This window comes from Mirounga angustirostris, unplaced genomic scaffold, assembly GCF_029215605.1.
Source record: "Mirounga angustirostris isolate CCGP_5_RB_7025 unplaced genomic scaffold, mMirAng1.0.hap1 SCAF_1, whole genome shotgun sequence".
Taxonomy (NCBI): domain Eukaryota; kingdom Metazoa; phylum Chordata; class Mammalia; order Carnivora; family Phocidae; genus Mirounga; species Mirounga angustirostris.
The window spans coordinates 202,631,395-202,649,257 of record NW_026991709.1 but is presented as its reverse complement, the minus strand read 5'-3'; the positions used below and the strand labels follow the sequence as shown (position 1 = coordinate 202,649,257).

The 17,863-nt window shown below is 52.4% G+C and overlaps 2 protein-coding genes across 7 annotated transcripts; both read left to right on the top strand.

Annotated features, from left to right (window-relative positions):
• Positions 1-4,272: 4,272 nt before the first annotated feature.
• On the top strand, positions 4,273-11,724 carry KXD1 (KxDL motif containing 1). Of its 5 annotated transcripts, none has more exons than XM_064597603.1 (6): positions 4,273-4,421; positions 7,069-7,322; positions 8,302-8,454; positions 9,781-9,827; positions 10,761-10,982; positions 11,472-11,724. In XM_064597603.1, exons 2-6 carry the CDS (start codon positions 7,222-7,224, stop codon positions 11,501-11,503), a joined length of 555 nt encoding a protein of 184 aa, XP_064453673.1. In that variant the 5' UTR covers positions 4,273-4,421; positions 7,069-7,221; the 3' UTR covers positions 11,504-11,724. The 5 variants fall into 5 exon arrangements, 4 of the variants coding, with proteins under 4 accessions (XP_064453673.1, XP_045718642.1, XP_045718643.1 ...); XR_006788372.3 differs by having other exon boundaries at positions 4,279-4,421; positions 7,201-7,322; positions 10,761-11,058; XM_045862686.3 differs by having other exon boundaries at positions 4,279-4,421; positions 7,201-7,322.
• A 1,037-nt stretch (positions 11,725-12,761) lies between these two features.
• Positions 12,762-16,665, top strand: UBA52 (ubiquitin A-52 residue ribosomal protein fusion product 1). 2 transcript variants are annotated; one of them, XM_045862684.3, is made up of 5 exons: positions 12,762-12,921; positions 13,986-14,099; positions 14,368-14,454; positions 16,284-16,386; positions 16,480-16,665. In XM_045862684.3, exons 2-5 carry the CDS (start codon positions 13,997-13,999, stop codon positions 16,571-16,573), a joined length of 387 nt encoding a protein of 128 aa, XP_045718640.1. In that variant the 5' UTR covers positions 12,762-12,921; positions 13,986-13,996; the 3' UTR covers positions 16,574-16,665. The 2 variants fall into 2 exon arrangements, with proteins under 2 accessions (XP_045718640.1, XP_045718639.1); XM_045862683.3 differs by having other exon boundaries at positions 12,766-12,921; positions 13,989-14,099.
• Positions 16,666-17,863: the final 1,198 nt, after the last annotated feature.

Genomic DNA, 17,863 nt, shown 5'->3' with positions numbered 1-17,863 from the left:
CAGGGGGAGTGGGAGAGGGAGAGGCAGACTCCCCACTGAGCAGGGAGCCCGATGTGGGGCTCGATCCCAGGACCCTAGGATCATGACCTGAGCTGAAGGCAGACGCTTAACGGCTGAGCCACCCCAGCGCCCCATTGGCTCATTTTTTTAAAGATTATATTTATTTATTTGTCAGAGAGAGAGAGAGCGCACAAGCAGGGGGGCAGCAGGCAGAGGGAGAAGCAGGCTCCCTGCTGAGCAAGGAGCCCAACACGGAACTCGATCCCAGGACACCCGGGACCATGACCCCAGCCAAAGGCAGATGCCCAACTGACTGAGCCACCCAGGCGTCCCTTGGCTCATTTTTTAAATGCACCATCCTTTTGCAACCTTTACCTTCCATCTCTCTGTATCCTTACATTGTATGTGTGTCCTTTGTAAGCAGCACAGAATTGAGTTTTGCTTTTTGATCTAGTCTGCCCATTTTTGTCTTTTAACTGGGGCATTTGGCCTATTTACATTTAATATAATTATGGACTTATTTGGACTTAAATTTGACTTCCTGTGTGTTTTTTCTCTGACTCACCTGCTCTGTGCTCCTTTTCTCTCTCTTTTCTTGCCTTCTTTAGGCTTGGATGCATATTTTTTGGTAAGACTAGCCTCATCTTACAGATAGGGAAACTGAGGCACAAAGAAATTGCCTTGTTCAAGGTCACAGTGATGAAAAACAATATAGGTCAGGTCTCTTCCCCTATTGAGCTTTTATTTCACCTAGGGAGCTGGATATTGCACAATGATTCAGGTAAGTACCTAACTGCAGCTGTGATAAGCACTAAATAGGAAATAAAACTTAAAAAGTGGCAGAGAGTGGAACCTGGGTGGCTCAGTCGTTAAGCGTCTGCCTTCGGCTCAGGTCATGATCCTAGGGTCCTGGGATCAAGCCCCGCATCAGGCTCCAGCCCCACATCGGGCTCCAGCCCCGCATCGGGCTCCCTGCTCCGCAGGAAGCCTGCTTCTCCCTCTCCCACTCCCCCTGCTTGTGTTCTCTCTCTCGCTGTGTCTCTGTCAAAAAAAAAAAAAAAAAGTGGCAGAGAGCGGCTTCCAGTCCCCAGACTTGGGCCTCCCCCAACAACGTCCCCATCACTAGTCTGAGTGTTACCATCACTTTTCACCCTCTCCCTTGAACACAAAAAGGAGAAAAATATTTTCTTGTCTCTACTCCACTCCACAAAACATTCGGGGCCAACCAAGTCCCTTTTAGCCTTGACTTGAAGCCCTCATCCCTTCCAGGACCCTCATAAATGTTTCCAGGCTCCCAACAGAACCCGAGAGACCCATTGAAAAGCTTGGTTTTTCCAGCCTGGGCCTCTTCTGCTGCAGTCTGCAGACAAGAGCCATGGTTCCCAGCATTCCCCACCCAGGCTCTTCCCTCAGCACTGGCTGCTGCCTGACTCACAGAGCTCCACAATTCTTCCAGAAATCAAATGCACGCTGTGTGCTTTCCCACCATCCTGCCTTTGCTCCTGTGATTCTCTCAGTCCTGAATGATTGTCAGCACTGAGAAAACTCCTAATCCTATCCCAAAACCCCATCCAGATGTACCTGCTTCCTTGCCCCCAAATGAGTCCTCATACCCCACTCTTCAGGTTCCTCCAGGCTTGCATCTCTCCTCTCTATAGCCCTGCATTGTCCCCTTTGGTACTGGGATTATCTGTGTCAGACCCTGTCTCCTTTCATCCTCCAGGGCTAGGCAGGGACTAAGTACTCTCTGGATCCCCACAATATGGGCCACATCCAGAGGAAGTGCCTAGAGGGTTTACTGAACAATTTTTAAAACTTCTGAACTAAATATATAAGAATTCTGTTCCTCATTAACTTTTCAATGAATGAAGGCAACAGAATCTGGGAATAATAATACTTTACCCTCAGTTTATGGAGGGCTTATAGTGGGCCAAGCCTTATTGTAAGGAATTAATCTGTATGATTTTATAAGGCTAAGCCATTTGCCCAAGTCCACTCAGCTAGGATGTGACAGAGCTGGAATTAGAACTCAGGTTTGTCCAATTTCAGGGCTCCTAAAGAGTCTTCCATGTACCCAAGGGCATGTGTGTATCTTCCAAGCTGTCAACCACGTTAAGAGGCAGATGCCGTGATCACTCATAGTTAATAAACTGAGACCTAGAAAAATTAGATGCATAATATATAACATATACACATCATAAGACCTCAATAACTAATGATAATCGCTAACATTTATTGAGCAAGTACTATTTGCCGTTTTGTTCATGCATTTAACTTGAATTACCTCACTTAAAGTGCATCTTTGTATCATTATGAAGTCATGGTTTTCAGTGTATATAAAAGAGAACAGATACAGAAGTAAATATAAATGTGTATGCATTGGTTAGTATACATATTAGTATTTTCTAACTCTTACTGCTGAGAGGATCTCTGAGCAATGATACCCCAGTAGCAGTGAGCACACCCAGCAGCCAGATCTTAGTTTCTCAAGACCATTCTCCAAGAAAAGGAGCCAGGCTCCTTGGAGAAATAGCTGATTCCAGGGATATTCCAAACCAAGCATGGAACATCTTGTAGTGCTAAAAGTAAGGAAGTTCTTAGAGAAAGATGAAGACATATATTTTTTAAGATTTTATTTATTTATTTGAGAGAGAGAGACAGCGAGAGAGGGAGCACAAGCAGGCAGAGTGGGAGACGGAGAAGCAGGCTTCCCGCCGAGCAGGGAGCCTGATGCAGGGCTCGATCCCAGGACCCTGAGATCATGACCTGAGCCAAAGGCAATTGCAGGCGCCCCGATGAAGACATATTTTAAAAAAAAAAAAATTTTTTTCGAGGGGAAAGGGAGAGAATCTCAAGCAGACTCCCTACTGAGCATGGAGCCCTATCCCACGACCCTGACATCACGACCTGAGCTGAAATCAAGAGTCGGATGCTTAACCGACTGAGCCACCCAGGTGCCCCAAAGATGGAGACATATTAAAAGAACAAAGAAGCTAACCTAAATTGGCAGCAAAGTAAGTAATGAATTAATTGTAGGGGCGCTGGCTGGCTCAGGCCATAGAGCATGTGACTCTTGATCTCAGGTTGTGAGTTCAAGTCCCATGTTGGGCATGAAGCCTACATAAAAAAAAGAAGAAAAAAAGAAATTATTGTAACCCACAGAATAAAATAAATGCTCATGAGTTCATAGTGATATAAATACTTGAATAAATGCATAACTAGAGAAGAATGAACAGATCTTTACAATAGAATTTCAATTAATAATTAATTAATAAACAGAAAATCACCATAGTAATTTTTGCTGGCAAGAGCCATGGATGGATACTAAAACTAGTGGGTGAATATATGTTTAAAAAAAAAAAGCAGGGCGCCTGGGTGGCTCAGTCAATTAAGGGTCTGCCTTTGGCTTTGGTCAAGATCCCAGAATCCTGGGATGGAGCCTGCTTCTCCTTTTCCCTCTGCCCCGCTCCCTCTCCCCACCCCCACCCCGCTTGTGCTCTCTGGCTCTATCTCCTCTGTCAAATAAATAAATAAATCTTAAAAAAAAAAAATTAAAAAAAAAAAAAGCTAGGGTATTTGCATGGTCTCTTAAGGTATCTCCCCATAAACTACTTATTGCAAAGGGGAAAAGGGGAACTTAACAGTTGAGAAACTGGCAGACACTGCCTTAAGCAAGTAACCAAAGTCAACATCACCAATAATGAGACACATTAGTATCCTGTGACTCCAGATATGACGTACTGAGAAGGACACATCATCACTTCTGTGGGATTCCTGCCAAAAGTGAGAAACTTCAGTCTAATCATGAGGAAACATTGGACAAACCCATATTGATGACTTGTCTACAAAACCAGCACTGATCTTCAAAAGTATTAAGGTCATAAAAGATTAGGAAAGACTGAGGAACTGTCACCAAGTGGAGACTAAGGATACATGACTAAACGTAACACGGGATCCTTTCTGGATGGGATCCTGGACAAGAGAAAGGTCACCAAAAGCGAAGCAGGGACTGGATGAATCTGATTCCCAACCTAGAAAACAGGATGTCTGGCTCTGGGTCAACCACAGGCCACTTGAGCACCGCATGACCTTGAGGGAATACCTGCCCCTGCTGAACCTCAGTCTTACCATCTACTAAGTAGGACGCCTTTTAGAGTCCCCCGCCCCCTTCAGGGCTGTGGCGCATCTCGGGCCTTGGAAACCACGCAGGCGCGAGAGGGACTGCTTGATTGGCTATTCGTTGTGACGCACTGGCCAACGGTAGCAGCACCTAAGCCCCACCCCTTCCTGCCGCGCCTCCTAGCACGCACATCGGCCCCGTGCACGTCGCCTACACGCGGGGTCGCACGTATGGTGCGCGGTGACGTTGTGGCGGCGCGGGCGCCATCCCGGAAGCGCGAGCAAGGCCGCCAGATGTGCAGGTGCTGCTGCCACCGACGCCGGGGCCGAGTTCGGGGTGGGGCTGGGGACGCCGGGGCCGCTGGGGAGCCGGGCCGGGTCGGGCGCGGCCCTCGGGCTGTCGCGGGGTGGGACGCGCCGCTGGCCACATCTGGGCACCATTCCTGCGTCCAGGCCTCAGTTTCCCCGACCGCGCAGTGTATTCGCCGGTGGCGCTACGGGCCGGTTCCGGATCCGGGGCGCGGGAGCTGGGGCCGCCTGTGTTCAGGCTGTGCAGTGTCACCCGGAACCAGGCATTGCCCTCTTTGGGCCTCAGTTTCCCCGCTTTGCAGGGGCGGGGCGTGAGGGGGTATGCGAGTCCTACCTTACTCGCGGGTTTTGCTGAGCTTAGGCCGCCAGATTAAATTCTGCGTCGATAACTGGGTGGAATCCTGGCGTCTCCGCCTTGCCGTGTGACCTTGGGTAACGGAGCCCACCCCTGTGAGCCTTAGTTGCCCTTGGAGATGATAGTGTTTGCTTCATAGGGATGATTGGGGATTAAATGAAGTGCTGTACAAGTGTTTGCTCTTGTTCTTGGAAGTACCAGGGAGCCCCTTGCTAAAATGCTGGTTCCCGGGACCCGCCCTAGGACTTCATAGTCCCCCTGGAGAAACAGTCTGCTCCGAGCCCAGCTCCTTTATCACTGTTGGTTTCAGTCCTCACAGATAGCGCTGTGAGATTCTGATTGTTATTCTCATTTTCTGGATGAGAAAACTGATTCAGGGAGGTGAGGGGACTCTCCCAAGATCACACAGCCTCCCTCTCTGCGTGTTTCCCTCATAAATATATTTGGAGCAGGTGGTCATTTCCACCTTGTATGTGGGCCAGACTAGCTGTTAGGGAAGTCTTCCTGAGAAAGGCAGCTGGGTGGAGAGTGCCTTGAATCCCTCGGCCCTCACATCTGGGAGCCAGAGACAGGAAAGAGCCCTACTTTGAAGCAGAACCGTTTTCCACAGGTCCAAATCTTGCGCCTGCCAAGCACTAGCTGTGGGGCTTCCTGCCAGAGGAGTCTGCCCTTTGAGCCCAAGTATCCTCTTTATACATGATCACACTTCTTTGGAAATGTGGATACTGTGGGTGTTGGTATCTGGCACGTAGTAGGAACTCAGTAACATGTGGTTATTGGGTGGGGGGAACTTCACCAGGTGTGGCAGTTTATTTCCAGAAGGCACATAGGGGCTGCAAATGACTTTTGGCCTCCATGCTTTTTGGGGAGAAAAATACAAGCTGCTGTTTGTAAATGAGGCCATTTCTCACACTCACACACACACACACACGCACACATCCGTCCACGTTTCTGTGTTTTTTTCCTGGAAAAATTCAGAAGTCTGGCGGAAGTCAGTTGCTGTAAGAAGCAGCTGTCCCGGCATAGGTGGGCACTGAACATCTGTTCAGATTCACAGCTTTCTGGATCCTGTAGACTGTGGGCATTTGAGTTGTGACTCAGGTTTACTGGCTCTGTGGCAATGGTCCAGCTCCTCAGTTTCTGAGTCTGTTTCCTAATACGTAATTAAGGATAACAGTTCTCAGTGTATGAAGCTTAGTGGTTTGGTTGCATACAGTAAGTGCTCAGTAAAGAGGAGGGTGGATCAAGTGGGCTCTGAAAGCCCTTCCTGGTCCTGCATGTGAATCTCAACCAGTTGCAACTGGGCCTTTCTATTGGCAATTAAATATGTGGACCTTAGAGCCAAGCTATGTCAGGATTCCGGGTTTTGCCTGACACCGCCCCCCTCCTACCCTCCGGAGGGTGAGTGCTGAACCTGTGGCCCCCTCCTGCCCTGGCATGGTCTGGGAGGCCCCACCCACCATGATAGTCATCTGTCTAGCCACAGAGCCATCTAGGTTGCAGGGGCCCACAGCCTGACTGAAAATTTTGGCTTTAATTGGCTAATACGAGTCTACTGTCAGAGCTGAGTTTGAAAGCCACCAAGCTAAGTTCTGGTGATCCCTTGCTGTGAGCCAGGTTCTGGGCTGGGCTCTGGAGGCAGAGACATGCTTCTGTTCTCTTGGAGCTGACATTGCTTTGGGAGTGACAGGCAAAAAAGTCAACTGATTGGGCGCCTGGGTGGCTCAGTCAGTTAAGGTTCAACTCTTGGTTTCAGTTCAGGTCATGATCTTGGGGTCATGGGATCGAGCCCGGGGTCAGGCTCTGCACTCAGCAGGGAGTCTGCTGGAGATTCTCTCCCTCTCCCTCTCTCTCCACCCCTCCCCACTGCTTGTGTGTGTGCACGCACACTCTCTAAGAAATAAATCTAAAAAAAAAAAAAAGGTCAACTGATAACTAAGATAATTTCAGGAAAGGATGAGCCAATGAAGCAGTAAGACGAAGTGCTAAAAGTGACTGGTGTAGGGGATAGTCATCAAAGATCTCTTGGGAGAGAAGGTAGTGGAGGTGGTGATGATTTGAGAGGGCAGTCATGCATGTGGGGACAGCAGGTGCAAAAGCCCTATGGTGGGATGAGCAAAGTCAGGGGGATGTGGGTGGAGGCTGGCAGATCTGTGCAGGTGGAAGGTGGCCATGGGGACTTGGGCCCATGGAGACTGGGGGCCACAGAGGTGGGTGGGTGATGGGATTCTGATGTGCTTGATGCAATTTACAAATACGTCCTTTCAACACCCCTGAATTCTCAGGATGACAAAGCTGAGGCTCAGGTGGTATGACCGACTTCTGGTCATGGGGCCCGGGGTTCCCAGCCCCTCCTTTCTGCCCCACCTACCCCACTGCCTGGTGTAGACTGAAGACTCCCTGCCTGCCTGTTTCAGGCAGCGGAGGAGGAGGAAGAGATGGACCCCCCGGACTCGGCCTCGAGGGTCTTCTGCAGCCGCATCCTGAGCATGGTGAACACAGATGACGTCAACGCTATCATCCTGGCTCAGAAGAACATGTGAGTGGTGGCCAAGAGCTGTGGGCCCCGGGCGTGGGAAGGAATCTACCCGCTGGCTAGCATTCTTGCCCTGCCCGCCCTTACCCTGGGCCCACACTGGTGATAAAATGAAGGAAATGAGCAAATCTGCCGGCTGGCTCCAAAGTAAAATTCCTTCCTGGTCTGGAGGCGAGGCCTTGGCACAGGAAGCAGGGCTTTGGGGTGGTTTTGCAGCTGTGGATGGCTTGGCAGGGGCCGCAGCAGCTCCTATCCCAGGGCCTGGGGTGAGGAGTTGGGATAGGAAGGGACTGTAGGAGGGGATTTAAGGAAGCCAGTGAGCTGGTCTCCGTTAGGAGCCTGGTCTCTCGGAGCCTCGGCTGTCTCTGCAGAGTATCTATGGTCTTTTGGAGGGGCCATCAACAGCCTTTGCCCTCCTTGGGGCTTGGCACTGTGACCACCACAACCTCACCCTAATTCCAGCCTGCTTTGTGGGGAAGAAAATCTTACACAATCTTGGGGTGGAAGCCCAGCCTCCTGTGGCTTTATATTTGTGTATTTAAGACAAAGCTCTTCCTTCCATTTATGACACAGCACAGACCTGATACCCTTCCATCTCTCATCCTGTGATGGGGGTGCTGGGTTTGTCTGGGTCAGATTTAGGCCTGGCCTGGTGAACTCCCACAGTGAGGGGAGACAAAACCAGACACAGACCTTCCTGGCCTCAGGGTGTCAGGGCTGGGCCAGAGGAATAACCTGGGTCTAGAGAGTCAGGGGATTCAGAGTCTGCTTGAGGGAGGGAGTAAAGGCTACTTGGGTAGGGTTTTGAAGGTTGAATAGGAGTTTGCTAGATGGCTCAAACAGCAGGTAGAGTTCTGCAGGGCAAGGGAACAACACACGCAAAGGTCATGGAACAGGAAGGGGCTTAGCATGATTAGTTTGTAGGGCATGGCCATTTTGTAGTGCATGGTTTGTAGGGCTGGTACCTTTTGTCTGCTGCCAGGCTGGACCGGTTTGAGAAGACCAACGAGATGCTGCTGAATTTCAACAACCTGTCGAGCGCCCGCCTGCAGCAAATGAGTGAGCGCTTCCTGCACCACACAAGGACCCTGGTGGAGATGAAGCGGGACCTGGACAGCATCTTCCGCAGGATCAGGTGGGTCCTCAGCCCCTCCAGCCTCTGCCTCCCCCTGAGCCTCAGGTTCCTCCCCTCTTCAATAAGGACCATCCACTCCACATAACAGAGCAATGGGGAGATTCAGCTCATTTGTTTTTTGAGGCTTCAGCGCTCACTTAGCATCTGAGAAGATCCGAACTTTGGGATGACAGATCTTGAAGTTTCTGAATTTCCGTTTTATTTATCTTTCCAAAAATGCAACATAGCACCAGATACGTAATGCAAAAGGCAGGCAAGTGCAGCCCGGGAAAGGCAAGCCTCTGGTCCTCCAGTCCCCAACCCATGAGGAGGCATATGAGATTGCTGGGTTTTGGGGGTCCCTTCTGAGCTGTTTTCTGTGAGGACAGAGAAAAATGCTCAAGTCCCCGAACACGCACCCGGGCCGGAGCGAGCCAGAGCGGCAGCCTCGTTCCCGCTGACAGAGCCGCTTCCTCGGCCCCGGGGGGGCAGCCGCACCCACTGGCAGACTCAGGAGCAGAAATCATGAGACAGGCCAATTCAGTCCTTTATAAAAGCACATCTTTTCTGGGGCGTCTCATCAGGCTGGTTGCCCAGGTGTGGTGTTGGGGGTGAGCAGGAACCCCAAGCGTTGGCACCCTTTGTGCGTATCTGTGTAACCCAGAAAGAAGATAGTTGCTTCTGCCCTGTTGCCCTGTGGGCAGGGACCCAGCAGTGGTGATACTTCTGGGGGGCACTGGTTGGCCATAGTCAAGGATGAGACTTGACTATCATTCTTTGTAAACCCCTTTATCATTCTTTGTAAACATGACTTCATGACTTTGGGGGAAAAAGGAAAAACACCTGGATAAAAATGAAGCGAGCCTTTCTCTGTGAACATCGGTTTAACGTGTGCAAGTACCCAGTGTCTGGGTGTGGCTTAGCCACGCCTGGCCCCCACACAGACACTCTCATCCGCCGATGGGGGACAGGCTGGGACAAGTCACCCAGAGGAGTGACTGCCGAGGAGGTGGTGAGGAAGCTTCCTAGAAGGTTATCTGGGCAGAGGGGGGTTAGACCTAGGAAGGGCATGGCAGGTAGAGGGCCCAGCCCGACTCAGCACCGAGGACACGCACAAGCTCTGTGAGAGCTGGGTGGCTGCCATCTGCCCTAGGGGTGAGAGGTTTGCTGGGCTGAGCACAGGGGCCTCCCTCCAGCCCAGGAGCAGAGAGTGACAAGCGGTGGGTGTGTGCGGGGAGTTCCCATCCCCCACCCACTTGGAGTTGGCAGCAAGGGTTCCTGGCGTGCACCAGGCCCAGCCTGTCTGCTTGGCAGGTTCAGCCCTGTATGCCTTCCCTTCCCCCGCAGGACGCTGAAAGGGAAGCTGGCCAGGCAGCACCCGGAGGCCTTCAGCCGTAAGTGTCACCCAGGGCTCCTGCGCCCCACGTCTGGCCTCTGTACCTGCGGATGTCAGTACCCTCAGCCCAGGGCTGGCTGACCCTGATCCCGGGCCCTGGTGGGCAGTAGATGCAGAGAGATCTGGTGCAGGGAGCAGGGGCGGGGGTGCTTGGCTGGTCTTGGCAACCTGTAGAGCAGGTGCTGGGACCAGGATCCCCCCCAGGGGGGGGAGGTTACACAGGGGAGTGTGTGTAAGAACGATGACAGTCCTTGCCCAAGGGGATGTAACATAGCCCTATGAGCCAGGCTCTTACCTATAACCACCCATGAAGTGGGGGCTGTGAGTATCCCATTTCATATAGGGGGCAACTGTAGCCCAAAGGAGCAGTGACTTCTCAGAGGAAGTGCAGCATCTCCCATGCTGAGCCTCAGTTTGCCCCCTCTGCCAAATGGGCCAACATTTTCCCACCCCAAGGCCGCTAACAACCCTAGGCACAAAGGCAATGCTGTCGGGGCGCCTGGCTGGCTCAGTCAGTAGAGCATGCAACTCTTGATCTTGGGGGTGTGAATTCAAGCCCCACGTTGAGTGTAGAGCTTACTTAAAAAAAAAAAAAAAAAAGGCAATGCTGTCATCACGCCTGGTTTATAGAGCAGAATGCTGAGGCAAGGGTGGTGAGAGGCCTGGCCCCAGCAACACAGTCAAGAGGGCAGAGCCAGGCTCAGGCTCACCCCAAGGGCCCATGTTGGCTTGACCCCAGCGAAGCCAGGTCCTGGCTGTACCTTGAAGGAAAACCTCTCACCTTCCTGGGCTCAGTTTCCTCCTCTGTAAAATGGGCCACATTATGCCCTGTGGGGTGGCAGGGGAGTGGTCAGGGGTCATAGGCCCAGGTACTCTCTCATCACAGTGTCCACCACAGTGACTAAGCCAACTCCTGGCTTTCATCCTCCAGACATCCCAGAGGCATCCCTCCTGGAGGACGAGGATGAAGACCCCATCCCACCCAGCACCACAACCACCATTGCCACCTCGGAACAGAGCACGGGCTCTTGTGACACCAGCCCTGACACTGTCTCACCCTCCCTCAGCCCCGGCTTCGAGGACCTCTCCCATGTCGGGTCCAGCTCCCCTGCCATCAATGGCCGGAGCCAGACGGATGATGAGGAGACACCGGGCGAGTAACACTACTCCCTGGTGCCCCGAGGGGTCTCAGGGCAGTGGCACTCCCCCGGTGTCTGAGGTGGCAGCAGGTAACCCTGCCTGGAGATCAGCAGCTTCGCCACCCTGTTCTGTCACCCAGGGCTCCCCGGGGGACCTGGCTCCCTCTGGGGGTGTGGAATTCCTAGGGGGTCTGTCATTCCTACTTCTTCCTCATTGAGAACATCTGTCTTTTGCAGACCCCTCTGCCAGGCCAGGGGATGACCAGCTCAGCTGGAGTTGTTGGGCTGGGGGTGAGGGAGCTTTTCCAGAGCCAAGCTTGAGGTCTGCTAAAGGCTCCCAAAGACCAGAGCCAGATTGCCCCTGCCCCAGTGCCCCAGTCGAGACCTCCTCAAAGCAGACCAGCACTGTCTGTCTGAGTTGACCCCAGCCCATCCCTGCACCTACCAATTCTGGTCTCCCTGTCCCTTCTTCCAACAAAAGTATTGAATACTGTCTCCAATAGGTATCTCAAGGAGGTTTCTGAGACGATTGTAGAAGGCTCAAGATGGAGGCTGGCCATTCAGCCGCAAGCCTGATAAAGCCTGTGTTTCTCTGACCAGAGGTGTGAACCTTGAAGGCCCAGCAGGCCTCTCCCAGGGCCTCCGTGGAGCAAGCTGAGCCACCTTGGAAAACAGAGTTAAACGGAATATTTTTGTACCCGATGTTTACAGATGCTATTGGGAAGTTATCAATAAAAAGACTCTGTTACTAAAAAGGGAAGGGTGTACTTAGCAGTGGCTTCCTTCCATCCTTGGGCCCATTAGGCCATAAGGGGAACAACTGCAGGATGTGAGACAGGAGGGGTATGGGCGGCCAGGCACCACTGAGCTAGAAAGAGATGTGGCTGCTCTTGGTGGGAGTCTCCAGTGGTAGCAACCATAATAACCCAAGTTCCTATCACCACCTATGTACTCACACATGCTGTTCCCACTGCTCACAACACTGTTCCCTTACCTCTATGAATAACTTCATCTCCATATCTGCCTCAGGATGGACTCCCCGGGGAGCCAGGCTGGGTCCCGTTCCTCAGTAGACACTGTGTAGAGTTCCCTCATCTTTTAAGCACTTAGAAATTGTTATTAAAGGCCTCTTCCTAGACCCAAGAGTGTGTGCTTTTGCCTGTCAATTGGGGGCGCTGGTAAGCGTATAAGGACATAAAGAGCTACACTGCCAAACCCATAGGTAACTTCTCAGTCCTCACCCTTACCGCTCCCGGCACTTTTTAGCCACCCACGAGACTCCTTAGTCTTAACAAAAGTCCTCCCCGGCCCCAAACACCCTGGGTCGCACCCCATTTTCTTGAGTGAATGCACCAGCTCCACCTGTCCTCACTACCCTGGTAAGCGCCGCCTTGAAATTCATCCACGCATAGAGTCCAGAAAGTTTCCCAAATAACTGACTCCTGGTGTTAGGTGGCTCCGGAGGGTCTCGCACGTCCCACCCCGGCGCCGCCTCCTACCTTCCCTGTCCTGACCCCTGAGTCCTGGACCCGCTGACCCCCTGCTTCATTCCTTTGCTTTACCACAAATGGTCTCATCTCTAGTCAGCAAGCATTCCCCGAAAGGCTGCTACGCGCCATCAGTTTTTGGCCAACCCACAGACAACAGGTGGAAACACCTGGAAAGGTGAAGCCGTCCCCTCACGTGACCTGGAGGACGCGGCCCGAGCCCGGAAGAGGGTTGGCGACGCTCGCCCACAGGCGCCGCGGCTTCGTTTGCCAGCACCCAACATGGCAGCAGGGCGGGGCCGGGGTGGGGTAAAACGTGCGGCGCGATTGTGACGCAAGGGCGCAGCGTGCTCGGTGCGCAGGCGCTCTTGGCGGCACCTCGGCGGTTTCCGGTTCCGCCGCCCTCTTTCTCTTCAACGAGGTGGCCGAGCGGTTTGGTGGCGGCGGCGTTGCGGATTCGCGCCAGGTCGGGGTCGGGCGGGAGGCTGTGGGAGGCTGTGGGAGGCCGCGGGCGTCCGGGTAGCGGAGGAGGCGGCCCGAAACCGGTCCGCGTGGGCCAGGTTCCGCAGGGCGGCCGAGTCGGCTGAGTTGGGCGCGTGGGGCCGGGTTTCGGAGCCCGGACTGGGTCCCGGGATGCGAACCGGACTTTGGGAGAGTGTCTTGTGTGTCCTGCCAGCCCAAGCTATGCCACGAGGTCTGGGGGCGTGGATGGTCTTCCTGGGCAAACCTCTCAATGGAGGAGGGGTATGAAGCGTGTAGCTTTTTTCTGTGCCATGTAACAGCGCCAATTCCTCTTCCCCCTACAAGGTTATTTTCTACTTGCCTTCTTTAATATATCCGTAAGGAGAGAGTGGTAGCGTCCACCAATTAGGGTTTTTTTGGGGGCGGGGGGGACGATGGAATTATGTGTAAACAAGTACCTGGCACGTGGTTGGCAGATACTGCTTATGGGTTGGAGCAAAGGCAGGAAGCGTGGTCTGGCGAGTTTAGGTATAAACTGGGAAGGAAGCCAGTGTGTTGGGTGTCTGAGCTTGGAGTTGGAGAGAACTGCAAGGGAGGAAAGTGTGTTGGAGGGATGGCTACTAAAATGGGATTCCCACTCAGGTTGCAGGAACGGTTGCTTGTGGAGCAAATGTGGCTTACAGAGGGGGAGGGGAGGGAGGATAGATCTCCAGACCACACTCAGAAAATGTGTCTGGCAAAATAGTGCCCCAGCCGTGTACTTCTCATTCCATCATCAAAGTTGACAATCTCATTTGCTGGGCCCAAGGAGCATAACCACAGTCCTTGTCCCGTGAAGCACACTTTGCCACAGGGGCCCCCGGGTAAGGTGGAGGAAGCATGATCCTTGATTACAGGACAAGTTTGGGCTGCAGGCTTAGAGGGGTGGAAGGAAACAGACACTGGGATGGGCCTGTAGTTGTGGTTGATGCTGGCACAAGGCTGGCAGGGCCAAGGCTTGCCAGCCCCTGAGCTCAAGCTGCTCAGACTGCAGTTCTCACCCTTCCATTCCTACTCCCTACCCTCCAGCAGACGCAGAGATGCAGATCTTTGTGAAGACCCTGACGGGCAAGACCATCACCCTCGAGGTCGAGCCCAGTGACACCATTGAGAATGTCAAAGCCAAAATCCAAGACAAGGAGGGTGAGTTGGGCTGAGTCCAGAGGCTATCCCGCAGGAGTCCCCAACCCAGAGGAGCCACTGTCATGTGCAAGATGGGTGCTGGGCTTGTATAGACCTCAGCCTTGGCTGGTACTTCCCTTGTGTGATTTTGGGAAAGCAGCTTGTTCTCTCTACCTTAGTTTCCCTTTTGACAGATTGGGGGTAATGCCAGAGCATCCCTGTGGGGAGAGGAGAAACTGCCAATAATATGCTTGCCAGAGCCTCAGTAACTGAGCTTTCTTCTCTCCAGGCATCCCGCCTGACCAGCAGCGTCTGATTTTTGCGGGCAAACAGCTGGAAGATGGCCGTACTCTGTCAGACTATAATATCCAGAAAGGTACTGGGGGTAGGGTGGCTGGACAGGGCCCCATGAGGTCTAGGACCAAGGATCAAGCTTTGATGGCCTCATTGGCAGTGGCGGGGCGGGGGGGGAGGCTGTCTTAAGGTGAGGATCAGATGGGGCTGATGAGTTTTACTTTTATGAAGTAATGTTTTTGTTGGGGGGAAGGATCTTATGGTCTCCACTTAGGTTTCCAAGTGGCAGTGGTTTCTCATGTTCTTGCGTACTTGCTTACCTTTTTTTTTTTTAAGATTTTATTTATTTATTTTGACAAAGACACAGCGAGAGAGGGAACACAGCAGGGGAGGTGGGAGAGGGAGAAGCAGGCTTCCAGCGGAGCAGGGAGCCCAATGCGGGGCTCGATCCCAGGACCCCAGGATCATGACTTGAGCCGAAGGCAGACGCTAAACGACTGCGCCACCCAGACACCCTTTTAAGACTGTTTTGTTTAAAAATGCGCTAAAACAGTATCTGGCTGGCTCATTCAGTAAAGCATGGGACTCCTGACCTCAGGGTTGTGAGTTCAAGCCCCTTGTCGGGTCTAGACATCACTTAAAAATAAAATCTTAGGGATGCCTGGGTGGTTCAGTCAGTTAAGCATCTGCCTTCAGCTTAGGTCATGATCCCAGGGTCCTGGGATTGAGTCCCACATCAGGCTCTTTGCTCAGCTGGGAACCTGCTTCTCCCTCTGCCTGCCATTCCCCCTGCTTGTGCACTCTCTCTCGTCTCTCTCTGACAAATAAAATCTTTAAAATGATAAGATGTTTAAAAAAAAAAAGGTGATAAGAGAAATTGTATCACTATTGTAAAAATTGGTGCCACATTTTTCCCCCCAAAGAGTTTATTTTGGGGCACCTGGGTGGCTCAGTAGGTTAAGTGACCGACTCTCTCTTTTTTTTTTTTTAAAGATTTTATTTATTTATTTGAGACAGAGAATGAGAGACAGAGAGCATGAGAAGGAGGAAGGTCAGAGGGAGAAGCAGACTCCCTGCCAAGCAGGGAGCCCGATGTGGGACTCGATCCCGGGACTCCAGGATCATGACCTGAGCCGAAGGCAGTCGCTTAACCAGCTGAGCCACCCAGGCGCCCAAGTGACTGATTCTTGATTTCAGCGGGGGTCATGAGCTCAGGGTCCTAGGATCCAGCTCCAGATCAGGCTCAGCGGGGAGTCTGCTTGGGATTCTCTCTGCCCTTTCCCCTACTCGTGCTCTATCTCTCTAAAATAAATAAAGTTTTTTAAAAAGAAAGATTTTGGGAACTCCTGGGTGGCTCAGTCAGTTAAGCATCTGCCTTTGGCTCAGGTCATGATCTCAGGTTTGGGATCGAGCCCTGCATCAGCCTCCTTGCTTGGTGGGAAATCTGCTTCTGCCTCTGCCTGCTGCTCCCCCTGCTTGTGCTCGCTCTTTCTCTGACAAATAAATAAAATCTTCTAAAAAATAAGTAAATAAAAATAAAAGATTTTATTATCAGGAGTCACATGCTCTCCTGACTAAGCCAGCCAGGCACCCCCTTGATGTCACTTTTTGTAGCAACTAGATTTAATTATTTTGCTCAGCAAGGTGAAAGATCATCTTTGCACCACTTAGAAATTGCTTTGTCTGTCAGGAACCCGTGATGCACACTATAGTTGGCATGTATTAGCCTCAGACTCCCCAGGGGCTAGTGGGAAGTGAGATGGAGGTTCTGTGGGGCGGTCTGAGCCAGTGTGGCCATCTGTGTGTAGAATACCCCATCACATTTGAGAAGCTTTGGTCTGGAGGACCCTACTCTGCACCTGAGGTGCTGGGGCCAGGCTTAGTCACTGTCTCTCTTTAACCCTCCTGTAGAGTCCACCCTGCACTTGGTGCTTCGCCTCCGGGGTGGCATCATCGAGCCTTCCCTCCGCCAGCTGGCCCAGAAATACAACTGCGACAAGATGATCTGCCGCAAGTGTGTACTCTCAGAGGGGGGTGGGTGGCAGCCCTGGTGGGGAGGGCTTAGGGTTGGGGTGTGCCCTCACTGGTCTCTCTCATCTTTGTGCAGGTGTTATGCTCGCCTGCACCCCCGCGCTGTCAACTGCCGCAAGAAGAAGTGCGGCCACACCAACAACCTGCGCCCCAAAAAGAAGGTCAAATAAGGCCCTGCCACCGGCTCTTCCTTTTCCCGCAGGGCGGCCTTCTGCCCGAGCCCCAAGGCCCTGGGGCCTCAATAAAGTTTCCCTTTCATTGACTGGAGCAGTAACTGGTGTCTGCGTGGCTGGTCTGTCCAACGAGGAGCTGATTGAGTTGTGGGCCTCTCCCTTAGGGACTCCCTGTCACTTGAGTCTGCCTAGCCCTTGAGCGTCCTGTGTCCTTTGAGTTCTGGTTGTCTCATCTATAAAATGTGCTGTGGTCTCGGCTCTCTGCCACATAACCTAGTGAACCTGCACATCTGGATTTTGTCATCTATAAATGGGAATAAAGAACCCTTCCCCCCCCAGCCCAGGCTCTTGTGGGCCTGCAGATCAGCTATGTCACTGGCTGGGCCCTCCTTAGGCACTTTGATGACTTTCATGCCTGTGCCCTGGAGGTATTGAGGGTGGGTGGGTAGACCAACACCCCACCTAGTGTCAAACCTGTTCCCTGCTGAACATGAGGAGCACCTGGGCCCCACCTGAGACCTATGACCTCAATCTTGGAGGAGTGAGCCTTGGTGTTCATAAAACTTGTGCTGATGCTCTTGAGAATCAGGTGAGCTTTCTTGTGCCCTGGACTGGCCCTGGTAAGGCCATCCTCTAGTCTCAGGGTGATTTGGACTTGGTGTCAGATGACAGGCCAGGACAGTAATGCTGTAGTACTGCTGAGACCTGGGGTGCCAGCTAAAGGCTGGTGTCTGATTTTTCGTGGGTCTCCTCCCCCTGGCAACTGCCCCCTGCTCCCTAGGGCTAGGCTACCAATATCTTTCTGGCCTTTCCCACATTTATCCCTGGAGAAGGAAGCTTCCCAAAGCTCAAACTACATAGTGTATCCCCAGCAGAAAGCTCCGAAGCCTGCCTTGCCCTTAAAATGAGGCCCTGTTGGCCTTGTGCCTACCCCAGACTCTGAGAGCCTTTGCACAGGCCCTCTTTCAGGTCATTTCTGAGGAGCGCATGTAGTCCCTGCCACATTTGTTCAACAGCTGGATTCCAGCCTTTTGGGCTCTCCAGTATCGAACCTCTGTCCAAATGCTCATGTCACAGCCATGTTACCTTGGACGACAGAATATAACCTCTCGGGTTCTGTTTTCTTTATTGGAGTGGGGACAGGATGTGAGGTTGAAATGATGTTGGGATAAATGTATACAAACCGAGGGTCGGCCTTGCTGTATACGAAGCCTTACATTCGAGGACAAACACCATAGACAGCAAGCGCTCGCGCTCGACGGGAACAAGCAGGGGGGTGGGTGGAGC

Bases quoted from the DNA above. Each gene is read 5' to 3' on its own strand.
- UBA52 (XM_045862684.3), top strand. From the start codon at position 13,997: ATGCAGATCTTTGTGAAGACCCTGACGGGCAAGACCATCACCCTCGAG. The intron at 14,455-16,283 runs GTACTGGGGGTA...ACCCTCCTGTAG, and splicing joins AGACTATAATATCCAGAAAG to AGTCCACCCTGCACTTGGTG. The intron at 16,387-16,479 runs GTGTGTACTCTC...ATCTTTGTGCAG, and splicing joins GACAAGATGATCTGCCGCAA to GTGTTATGCTCGCCTGCACC.
- KXD1 (XM_064597603.1), top strand. From the start codon at position 7,222: ATGGACCCCCCGGACTCGGCCTCGAGGGTCTTCTGCAGCCGCATCCTG. The intron at 7,323-8,301 runs GTGAGTGGTGGC...GTCTGCTGCCAG, and splicing joins ATCCTGGCTCAGAAGAACAT to GCTGGACCGGTTTGAGAAGA. The intron at 8,455-9,780 runs GTGGGTCCTCAG...CTTCCCCCGCAG, and splicing joins AGCATCTTCCGCAGGATCAG to GACGCTGAAAGGGAAGCTGG.